The sequence below is a fragment of the Protobothrops mucrosquamatus genome, unplaced genomic scaffold, assembly GCF_001527695.2.
Source record: "Protobothrops mucrosquamatus isolate PMUCROS unplaced genomic scaffold, P.Mucros_1.0 scaffold600, whole genome shotgun sequence".
NCBI lineage: Eukaryota > Metazoa > Chordata > Lepidosauria > Squamata > Viperidae > Protobothrops > Protobothrops mucrosquamatus.
The window spans coordinates 252,626-264,847 of record NW_015386899.1 but is presented as its reverse complement, the minus strand read 5'-3'; the positions used below and the strand labels follow the sequence as shown (position 1 = coordinate 264,847).

Here is a 12,222-nt window from a genome sequence, read left to right as displayed (position 1 = left end):
ATGAAATGAATAAAATAAAGAAAGCAGAAAGGGTACAGAATTTGCATTTATGGTACATATCGCTACATTTCTCTGCTACCAGATGAAGAAATATGTGCTATATTGATAGTCATTTAAAATTTATCTTCCCTCTTTCATGTTATTCCAGTTCATATAAAAATAAACAGATTAAAAAAGTAAAACCTCCCAGACCCATATTAATGAACATTTGGTTACTTGAATTTCAGGAAATCAGCTTGATCAGACAATATTTATTACTCTCACCTTTTTTGGGAAGTATTGTTGCCTGGTGGATTGTAACATCTTCAAACGTGATAGGCAGTTCTTCTATCGTAGTGCCCAGGGAGCGTGCTAGAGTGCGCCAGGCTAGTACCAAGTAACCAGTTGCCGGATAGAGAACTCTGCCATCAATGCAGTGGCCCAGTAAGTAATGATCAGGAGATTCAGGATTCACATCTGTTAACAACAATAGACAAACAATATAGGAATGTTAGAACTTCAGCTAAAACCCTAGTTTGGTATCTATTACCCATACCCAAGCATCAACCTGTTCACACTTTCTCCTACCCTAGCTTCAGCGTCAGAGATGTTTCAAAGAAAGCAGCTCTCTGATTCTTACTGCTTCCCATCTAGTTCTTCTACTAAATTGACACAAAGACTAGGATCTGGACAGACTTGAACATTGGGCGCTATCCAACAAAATGAAATTCAATGGTGAAAAAAGTAAGGTTCTACATTTAGGCAAGAAAAACCAAATGTACAAGTATAGTATAGGGGGTACCTTGCTCAATAGTAGTAACTGTGAGAGGGACCTCGGAGTCCTAGTGGACAATCACCTAAATATGAGCCAGCAGTGTGCTGCAGCTGCCAAAAAAGGCCAACACAGTGCTGGGTTGCATTAACAGAGGGATAGAATCAAGATCACGTGAAGTGTTAATACCACTTTACAATGCCTTGGTAAGGCCCCACTTGGAATACTGCATCCAGTTTTTGTCGACACGATGTAAAAAAGATGTTGAGACTTTAGAAAGAGTACAGAGAAGAGCAACAAAGATGATTAGGGGACTGGAGGCTAAAGCATATAAGGACGGCTGCTGGAATTGGGTATGTCTAGTTTAACGAAGAGAAGGACGAGGGGGGACATGATAGCAGTGTTCCAATATCTCAGGGGCTGCCACAAAGAAGAGGGAGTCAAGCTATTTTCCAAGGCACCTGAAGGCAGGACAAGAAGCAACAGATGGAAACTAACCAAAGAGAGAAGCAACCTAGAACTTGGAAAAGGAGAAACTTCCTGACAGTTAGAACAATTAACCAGTGGAACAACCTGCCTCCAGAAGCGGTGAATGCTCCAACCCTAGAGGCTTTTAAGAAGAGACTGGACAGCCATTTGTCCGAAATGGTATAGGGTTTCCTGCCTGAGCAGGGGGTTGGACTAGATGACCTCCAAGGTCCCTTCCAACTTTACTATTATTATTATTATTATTATTATTATTATTATTATTATTATTATTATTATTATTATTATTATTATTATTATTATTATTAGATTGTTAAAATCCTGCTCAAATGTCTTTTTCTTTTTGGAGTGGGGGGTGTCAAACAAAGAAGTCAATTGACTTCTAGTACATACCAATATTGTAGACTGTTGCTGCCCCAGAACCTCCGGACCCTGTTGGAAAATCTTCAGGTTTTGGGACATCCCAGTTCTGGCTGTGATCCCAAGCAATGTAAGGGGAAATAAGTGGAGTTCCCATTGGAACAGGATACTGGACACGTGGAAACAGATTGTTTGCCAGGACATTTATTCTAAGAAAAGAAAAACAAAAATTTGTGAAGGCTGTACCCAGCACTCAGAGGTAAGAATAGTAGCTCCTGGAAAGTGAGTTTTAGCGAAGCATCAGCATGGGAAGGATGACCCAACACCACCACTGGGACTCTTGTTTGACCTCTTATAAAACATAAAATACTTTTCCTCCATGATTCCTCCTATTGATACCCTTGCAGCAACACAAACAAAACTTTGATTTTTAATGGTAGCATTTATATGTAAATAATACAGAATGCTTTTCATGCCCAATCCATTTTTTCATTATCTTAGTGGCAATTAGAAATACAGCGCTTCTTCCTCAGCCTTTTAATGATTTCTTTCGATAGTCACATAAAGTAGCTGGGGCAAAACAAATAATAGTACTATTCAATTCAATCCAATTACGAAATTTGGACCATCATGTTCCCCACTAGCCTTTCACCCATTCCCTTACCCTGTCAAGTGGATTTTTCCAACATTTGTCAGGAAAAATTCCAGATTGTTCTTGTGTTCCCTCTTCATCAATGGTAAAATGGTGCAGGTTTGTTTCAAAGATCTTTTCAGGATTGCCTAGTTAGTTAGAGATAAAAAAAAATGATCAAAAAAAAGTTACACATTTCCCAGTTCCAAAATATTTCCTTAATTATGATTTTCAACTTGTTTTGACTGGCATGTTTTTATGAGACGGGGGAATAAGGGCGTGGCATGAAGAAGAAACAGTTGAAGAGATCAGCAACAATAATTTTAAGACAATCATTTATTTTATTTAGTTAAGTTACAGATGACTTTTTCCTCATCATTTTTTAAGCGCTGGGAAAAGCTGCCTGTGTCTTAGGGCATAAGAACAGTGTAAGGAGAGGGAAAAAAAGGTTGTCACTGCCATTGCTGTCCTGAGAGAAAAAACTCCTTGTACCCATTATGTTCTGTCAATGTTTACCAACTGCCTGGTAAAAAAATATATATAATGCCTTTTGATGAGCTTCCTACACACACACAGCCAGTCAGGACTTCTCAGAAGGATTAACAAGAAGAAGTTCACTTTAGAACAAAGTGATGTAAGATTTGCAAGTTCTACTTCATTTTTACTGGAACTACAACTTCCCCCCAACCAGAAGAGATATAAAGTAAGACGTAGAAGGCATAAACGTACTCTGGGACTTTCTATGTCTTTGAGCATGTTTAGTTTGGGTCCTGAGCTTATTGTCCTCCCCATTACTGTTCTTCCCCCAAATTTCTCAGTTCAGCAGCCTGCCTAACACTGTAGATCAGGGGTGTCAAACTTGCGACGTCACGTGAAGTCGCGCAACGTATTGGGCCGGTTTTGCCATTGCTGACAATGGGGTGGGCGCGGCTTCAGTATAATGAACCGGCAGTTTGACACCCCTACTGTAGATATTACTTGGGAGAATGCCCCTTTAAATAAAATAGGGCTTAGTTTTTGGTAAAAGTGGATAAGATTTCATCACTGTATGTCTTTTAACAGCAATGTTTAAAAAAACAGGGGAAGCCAGAAGTCATTATTTGGTTATTTCTAATCACCTTAGATAGCAGAAGGTCCCAGATACAGTTTCTGCCCTCTCTGATTTAAATACCATGCAAGAAGAACCCTCTTCCTTCACTTTTATCACACAAACCAGAAACATTTGTCAAGATAAATTGCCAAGATCTTAGCAGTGCCAATCAAAAGGCTCTGTTCAGACAAAAGAAGCAGTAAGCATATGTAAGGATGATAAAAGAAAGACATCAGGAATGCTGGTGAAATTCCCTAAGTGAGGGAAGGGCACTGCATAATAAAAGTCTTGGCTGGAAGCACCTGAATGGCAAAATAATAAATGCCCAAAAAGGCCACATTAAGAAAAGATGATGGTTCCTTAACCGCAAATTAATTGCATAAAAAAGAATGCCATGGATTTGAAATGACCCTGATTTTGACTAAGAGATCACATCTAATTCTCAAAAGAGCTTAGAAGGCTTGCAGAGAAAAAGTGAAATTGGCTAAGACCACCTCCAATTTTTATTCACTGTGTTTGACAGGAAAGGTAACAAATACATAGAGCACTAAGATTAAAACAAAACATCAGAACAAGTATCAGAAACCAAACTTCCACTAACACATTTAGAATAGACACATCATTTTATGGGTTATGTTTTTTTACATAATACATCTGTAGTATAACTTGCACACTGGACTGGAAAAACTGGAAAAGAAGTCTAATGCTAAGTAGATCCAAATTTACAACAAAGCTTAATATCTGTTGCATAATTGTACTTTCAAATTGCGCAGTCTAAGCCAGGGGTAGTCAACCTTGGCTCTTTTATGACTCGTGGACTTCAATTCCCAGAATTCCTGAGCCAGCTAAGCTGGCTCAGGAATTCTGGGAGTTGAAGTCCACGAGTCATAAAAGAGCCAAGGTTGACTACCCCTGGTCTAAGCCACTGTTTCATTTACCTTTGTGCATTATTCTTCTCCCTAGATCAGTGATGGCGAACCTTTTAGAGACCCAGTGCCCAAAAACCACCACCCCAACCCCCGTCCCTGCTCCGCCCTGCCTGCTGGGCCACCCACCACCTCCACTGCCCACCACAGATCACCCAGGCAGCCCAGCAGTGCCATGGCGGCCACACCCTCCGCCCGTGCCCCGCAGCATCATCTGCGTGCGATGGGGCGCAAGGGCGGAGTCCTGCTTCCTATGGGCTGCACCCACGGGCGACTCTCCTCCGGGGGGGCTGCTGGTGAGGAGGGGGCCATGGGAGGAGGCGGGGCTGGGGCAACGGTGTGTGTGCCCACAGAGAGGGCTCCGAATGCCGCCTCTGGCACGCGTGCCTTAGGTTCGCCACCACTGCCCTAAATAGATATTTCAAGACTATCTAAGCTATTTCATTCCCCAGATGTCCCTCCCTCCTGATGGGACTTGCATTTTGCCTTTTGGTTCCCCGTCAATCTAACTGCACAAAGCAAATTATTGTGTGGACTTTTCTTTATGCTCTTTGGATGCTCAGATGACTTGTCCTTTTTATCTTTTTTTTCCATTTTTCTCTTGAGAAAGAAAAACCTATTTGGCCTGAAAAATCAAGTGTTCAGTTCTTCAAAGGTGGAAGTGTACTTTGCCTCATAGCCTTTACTAGGTCTGGCTTCTTCTCTTTCTTTCTCAGTCTTAACCTTCCTGATTGTAATTAACCTGTATGCAAGGGTTCCAGTGCATGTGCAGAGAGGCCAAGATGGGCAGAACAAATAAGCTGATGTCTTCTCTTCATGATTTATTCAGCAGTGCATATAGGACAGGGGACATCAACTCCCAGAATTCCTCAGCCAGCGTGCCTGGCTGAGGAATTTTGGGAGTTGAAGTCTATGAGTCATAAAAGGGCCGAGTCTGAAGACCCCTGATATAGGATATGGGAGTTTATTCTAACAATTTACAGGAACAGTTCACTGCATTTCCTCAAGCAACTAAAAATACAGAAGCTATTTCTTTATTCTCTTGAGCCCCTAACCAAAGTGGCGATCTACACTGGGGCTTTCCCTGATATGTCACATCTTTGAGGAGACTCTGATGCTTACACAAGTTATTATTCAGTAGCAGATTTACCCAGGGCCTATTCAGTGCTCTTAATATATTTCTCTGACACTGGTTTAAACAAGTGCTCTTTGCACTAATTTTCTGTCCTTTTGATTAATGTAAGTTTTCTTTATTTTATTGCAGAAAGCAATTTTTTTTAGCGCTGAATATTATAAGCAGCATGAGTTTTCAAAATCCTTCATCTATTTTGATCTTACACTAATCAGTGCAGATACCTTCATGTTTTTCATATTCATCATCATCATCATCATCATCATTATTATTATTACTATTATTTTAATCAAGAAGGTTTTTCAAAGTTGCTTTCTAGAGCTTTCCTTACTTATCAGTCATCCTTTGATAGAGAGATCTGAAGTTGAGGAAACAAATAATGATTTTTCTTGCTCCTTGATGCTAAGAATGGCAGGAGTAGCACTGGAAGAAGTGATGTATTAAAGCAGTTCTTCTAAAGCAATACCAATAGCTTTTGATGCAATGCTGGGAGTAGGTGCTTATAAAACCCTATAACTCTAAAATGTCATACAACTACAAATCTGTGTCAACACTCAGTGAAGAAACCACTGACTTGCTGTTATAACACCAATTGCAGCATTTGACACCTCCCTGTGACTTCTGGAGATGCAACTAAATCATACCAGGATTTGTTCAGGAACTGTTCCTGCCATCGTTCCCTATTGATCCGGTCCTTCTCCCAAAGTCAGAAGTACACTTCTTCCTTCTACTCTGAAAAAAGGGGGATGCAGTGCTGTGCCACAAAATATTCCAGAGCAGTTACATGTTCCCAAGAAAACGTGCTGGTGCTGCAGACAAATACCACGCTCGTGCTTTTATGTCCCTTGAAGCGCTTTTTGGAAATCAAATTCCAAACTTCATAGCCTCAAAACACAATAAATGAAGTCATCGTAGTAAAACTCTGTGGGACAACAGCCTAGAAAAACTCTGTGGGACAACTGCTACATGGATAATATTAGCAGGTTTTACTTATACGGTAGGTGAAAAGGCAAAGTTTACAGAGGAAAACGGGGAATTCAGAATTAAGGCACTGCAGTACAAAAACATCTTCTGCAAATAGTGCTTCACCTAATTCTGCAAACCCATGAAGATGTTTCTGTCATGGATAACTAGGGTAACATAGATCAGGGGTCCCCAACCCATGGGCCACAGCCCAGTACCAGTCCGTGGTCCCTTGGCCACCGGGAATGGCTGGCGAATGCACGCACATGTGTGTGCACTCCCCCCACTCACTAGCACTGGCATGAGGAGGGGCTAGTGGCCCCGTTTGCTCATGCGTGTGGGTGTGCACGGCTCCATTTGCGGATGCGTGCGGGCACTAGTGCTGCTGCAGTGGGCACGGCCCGTTTGCGCATGCGTGCGCAAATTTACCTGCTCCTCCCTTTCCCTCCAGGCCGCCAAACTGGAAAGGCTGGGGACCTCTGACATAGATCACAAAGACAGGTTTTCTCTCCCTCCCCCAACAGTTTTTAACCATCAATTCTTAATGAGTTTGTTTTATTATGGGAGGGGTGCCTTCCTAAGAAACAGATTTTGCTACAATATATTATTTCTAAAATTAAAATTGGCCAGTTATAATGACCTCTTTTTATAAAGAATGACAACCAAACACCCTTATAGACATTGGTTTTGCATCACATCAGTACAAAAAGGCCTGATATTACTCAGTAATTGCTCCCAGTAAATCAGGATAAACTTCCAAACAAACTTAGAAACACAAGATAATAATGCGGTTTTGCAGCAAAGACAAAATTTGATAACCTTCACTCAAAAACACACACACAAAAAACCCCTAAGAAACCAAAACCACATAGGTAAGCAGAATTGTAAACCTCTGAAGCTATTCTTCCTGTCCTTTCAAAACAGAAAAGCAATTCTGTCTCTCAAGGATGTAAACTTATACGTGAATATCTAGGAGTAAATCCCACTTCAGGTAGTCCTTGACTTACAACTATACCTGAGCCCAAAATTTCCGTTGCTAAGCAAGGCGGTTGTTAAATGAGTTTTGCTGCATTTTACAACATTTTTGCCACAGTTGTTAAGCGAATGATGCGGTCATTAAGCAAATCTGACTTCCCCCATTGACTTTGCTTGTTAGAAGCCAGCTGGGAAGGTTACAAATGGTGATCACATGACCCTAGGACACTGCAAACATGATAAATACATGTCAGTTTCCAAGAGTCCAAATTCTGATCGTGTGACCATGGGGACGCCGCAACTTATCATAAGTGTGAAAATTGTCACTTTTTTTTCAGTGCCGTTGTAATTTTGAATGGTCACTAAACAAAATAAATGGTTGTAAGTCGAAGACTATCTGTAAATTCCAATGTACTTGGCTTTAAAGTCGCATAAATAGAGTTGTATTGTTAGAGTCCTAGTTTCCTGGTGAGTGGACAGCCAAAAAAATTAAACACATAAATAACTACAGTAATAAATAATTCAGAGAGTGTGTCCTGAAACTTCATGGTACGTTCCAAATTGTAACTTCTTAGAATTGCCTGGGCAGTTTAAATAGAAAGTCAATGTACTCTTGTAACTCCATTCTAGTTTAGCCCATAGTTGAATATGCAAGCCTGGCACTTTTTGCACATTTTAACTCTAACTTGCGAAAATTGGACCTTTGTTGCCATTGCTTTTATTGTCCTAGCTGTACTGATCTAAGCCTGTAATAAAGATTTTAGATGTTGTAATTCTGTTCCTCATAAAAACTAAGAAATGAATTGCTCTAACTCAATTTTCTGAGAACAGTTGGGAAACCTAGAGATAAAAGTTACAGAGACTTTATTTCTAGAAACCACTGAGCAGCACAAAACCAGCACGATCAACCTTTCAAACTGACTATGAGTTACAAACACCACATCACAACCCTATAACACTAAGTATTACAAAATATATGGCATCTGTAGATATTCATGATTGAATAGTTGTGGACAGATGGCTATGATTTAATTTTCTGCTCCATTTTCTATTCCCAAATTATATTAATTAAATGGCTTCTCCCCTTTTGGTTTCAAAAAGTATTATGAATGCTGAGCAGCAAATTAAAGCAAGTGCAGGAAAGCTACATGGTGTTTAGAAACACAGAGGAAAGTATGAACTGATGAGGAAGACCCAGCAGACTTCCACAAGCGGGTGCTTCAGGAGATACTCAGCTGATGGAAATTCTGGGACTGTTCAACTACAACACATCTGGAGACACCAATTTTGGGAAGACTGGCCCCAGGATATTCTTACTAACTTTTCCTCATGGTAGTCCCCAAGAGTAATACCTGTAGAAGAGCATGTGGAGCGATTTCCACTACCACTGCGTTATCTGGAACGTGCTTCAGACCATCCTGGAACAAGACTGGGTTGACAAGATTATTCACATGATACTCAGCAGAGGAATTCTGAGCCAGCTCACTTTGCCACTGGCTTTCGGGGATAGAGGTACTGATCCAGCGGGATGAGCGAGGCTTCGGATTTAGGATAACCTAAAAGGACCAAATAAAAGGACAGGCAAACGTTGGATGTCACTTCTGTTGAGCAGAGCCCCTCCTCCCCAGTGCTGGATCCTCCCAGAGCATTACCTTCTGCAGGGCACTCAGCAACACTGGTGCAATTGAAGCCATGTAGTAGGAATGGAAAGCAACTCCAGCGCTCAGCACTTCTTTCGCAAACACACCTTCTGATTTCAATTTAGACACAAATTTGGTTACAGCCTCCTAAAAAAATTAGCAAAGATTAATAACCATTTGGAGTTATTCCAATAGTTTAGAGTTACTTGCATCATGCACTTGGGCCCTGCTGCCTGAAGGGCATCCATTACTTCCAATGTAATGGAAGTAAGCTCCAATGTAGATAGTCTACGTTTAATATTAAACAAACTATTAAGTATTCCAGGAGCTAACTCTGTTGTTTCTTACACGTTCTCCTGAACTGTCCAAACAAACTGAAATAATATTACCTCTCCTCCCTATATGCTATTCTATGTTATTTACTCTCCTCTATCTTGCTGTTCTATCCAGAAGGCAATCAAGGCAGTCCATAATCCTCATCCTGAATGTGACCCTTGGTTAGCATTCACACAGCCTGCTGGCAACTCTTAAAGCTAAGAGTTTTCATAAATACAAGTGAGTTTAATTAGCTGAACAGCATTGAGCTTTTATATCCAGTTGACCCAGCTGAGACGGTATTGAGGACATGCAGCTAATACCCTAAATGCCAACATTTGAAATATAGTTCACACTGCCATTTTACCTGAGGGCCTGAGATGGTGACAGTGTCTTCGGCATTGTGACAGGCAGGTACCACTCCTGGAGGGCACTTTTCCCTGCATTCCTCCCATGTCAGACCTGAAAAGGACAGGTTACTTCAGATAAGTCGAATTCAATGAGGTTAAATGAGCATTTTAAGTGTTCATACAGTTTAGGGACTAGAACAGGGTCCTCACATTTTTGAATAAATATAAGCCACAAAGTTTTCCCTTGATATCAAATAAGTTGGGCTACCATTCTCAAAGCTCCCAATTAGAACAGCATCTGATCATACTATACCCAAATAGTGCAATCTAAAACACATGCCATCATTCATATGCTGTATTCCAGTGATGAACCTTTTAGAGACCGAGTGCCCCAAAACTGCCCCCCACCCCGTCCCCGCTCTGCCCTGCCCGCTGGACCACCCACCATCTCCACGGCCCGCCACAGATCACCCAAGCAGCCCAGCAGCACCATGGTGGCCATGCCCTCTGCCCGTGCCCCGCAGCATCAACTGCGTGCGATGGGGCGCAAGGGCGGAGTCTTGTTCCCACTGCCTGGCTACCATGTCCTTGGCTGCGCTGCTTCGTATGGGCTGCGCCCAGGGGCGACTCTCCTCCGGGTGGGCTGCTGGTGAGGAGGGGGGCGTGGGAGGAGGCGGGGCTGGAGCGACGGTGTGTGCGCCCACAGAGAGTGCTCTGAGTGCCGCCTCTGATACCAGTGCCGTAGGTTCGCCACCGCTGCTCTATTCTTATTATCCAACTTCCATACTGGAACATTGTCAAATAATTCGCAAAGCTCTCTCCTATTACAAGTTCTAGTCCAAAACTGGGCCTTTTATATTTCATTTTATATTGTATTAAATCATATGTTATATTGTGTTAACTGAACATTTATAAACATTTTATATCATGTTAATTCAGCAAGGTTTGCGTTGTTGAACTGGAGGATGCAAATAACTAAAACAAGCCATACATACACAACTGTGGACTGTCCTTAGGTACAGACATTTTCTGGCAAGCTCGGATTCCACTAAACTTAAGAAAATTAATTGAGGCTGCCAACTGTTGCTTCAATTAACCAGCAAAAGCAGCAATCTCAATTCATTCCAGTGGCTGATACAGTATTTTTTTTTTAAATTAAAATGCTAAAATATCAAACCAGACACATGACATTCAAGAAGGAATGTTCACTCATTTATTAATTGACTTCTATGGCTGCCCACTAATACACCATTCTGAACCACTTGCAAGGTTTATAAACAAAAGAAAACAATACCAGAAATAGCCATGCCAGGAGGAAACCCTTCCCCCCACCCAACATCAATTAATTGAAATAGCACTTGGGTGAGAGGACAAGGAATCCTGTTTTGATAATCCAAAGAAAGACTGAAAGAAGGACTATACTCCATAAAGCACACACTCTTTACTGACAAGTTGCTTCTGGAAAACAAGTTTTGCAGATGTATCCATTGTTTCACAAAGCTGCCAAACCTGGTTGACTAGAGACAACAGCTCAACCAAAAAAAGATGCGTGGGCATGTTGGGAAACAATGACTATTTCTAGCATATATTTTTGATGGCTCTTCTTTCTTGTGATATTCCATCAACAAAAATAAAATATAATTTTCAAGTCGAATTTCTTACTCAAGCACAGGGTACAGTATTCGCCTCTGTTAAGAATCTCACAGGCCCAATATCTTTAATGGGTTTTGTAATACCTAAATCCAACTCGTGCTCTTGCTTAATACACAAAGAACTAGATCTTCTTAAGGCCATAGACGTTTATTTCTGAGCCTTTGAGGTTTAACCCTTGCCAAAGCTCGTTTCCATATAATTAGAGAGCCAATTTTCCATCCTACACCCCAGCGAAATTATGGGATGATGCATAAAATCTCTTTTGTACATCCTTTTAAATTAAACTCATTGACAATAGCAGTATTTATAGCAACAGTTGTTTCCAGCAAACAGGTTAACAACTTCGAATGCCAATAGCCTGATGAAGTAGGTTAATCTTTTCTTTTGGAGACTGAACAGCAATAAGCACAGCTTGCCTAAATTGATGGCAAACATTGACATTTTAAAAATCCAGATTTATCAATGACTAAGAAGCAGTTTTAAAGATCAGTACAACATAAGGAAAATGCCTCATTAGCCTTTTAGGTCTACCGATATTTTCAATAGTTTCTGTAAAAGCTTCTTCGGTATGCTGTAACTTTCCCCAAACTCCCGTCACAACTATGCTGCATAAATAACCAAGGTTATAATCCAACATGTCTAGAAAGGTGGCAGGATGAAAAGTTGGGCTCTATGATCACTCTCAAAACAGACAAAGTAGAAACAGAAAAGAATCACCAGTTTTATGTGGTATCAGAATACACTGGAATACCCGGTGGCAGGCGTCTTCGTCGGTCGCAGCTGTTTGCTGCCTCCCGCCTGTTTCGCGTAAAAGCCGGTTTGACAGCTAGCATCAGCTGTCAAACGGCTTGATACCTTTCCCCTGGGCATAAGGGGATAGGTGAGCTGCCCGGGGTAGGAGTTGAGTTCCCGAGTCGTCCTATATGGACGATGTAGGTGAGAACTCCTCC

General features: G+C 41.3%; 1 protein-coding gene across 1 annotated transcript in view; it reads right to left on the bottom strand.

Moving 5' to 3' along the window:
* FASN (fatty acid synthase) overlaps positions 1-12,222 on the bottom strand; it is a 47,684-nt gene that overhangs the window by 24,858 nt on the left and 10,604 nt on the right. The window contains exons 11-16 of the mRNA XM_015817518.1: positions 9,637-9,731; positions 8,967-9,101; positions 8,667-8,870; positions 2,262-2,377; positions 1,631-1,806; positions 265-456 (exon numbers count right to left, since the gene is read on the bottom strand). Of these exons, the coding sequence (XP_015673004.1) occupies positions 265-456; positions 1,631-1,806; positions 2,262-2,377; positions 8,667-8,870; positions 8,967-9,101; positions 9,637-9,731 (918 nt within the window). The remainder of the gene's footprint in view (positions 1-264; positions 457-1,630; positions 1,807-2,261; positions 2,378-8,666; positions 8,871-8,966; positions 9,102-9,636; positions 9,732-12,222) is intronic.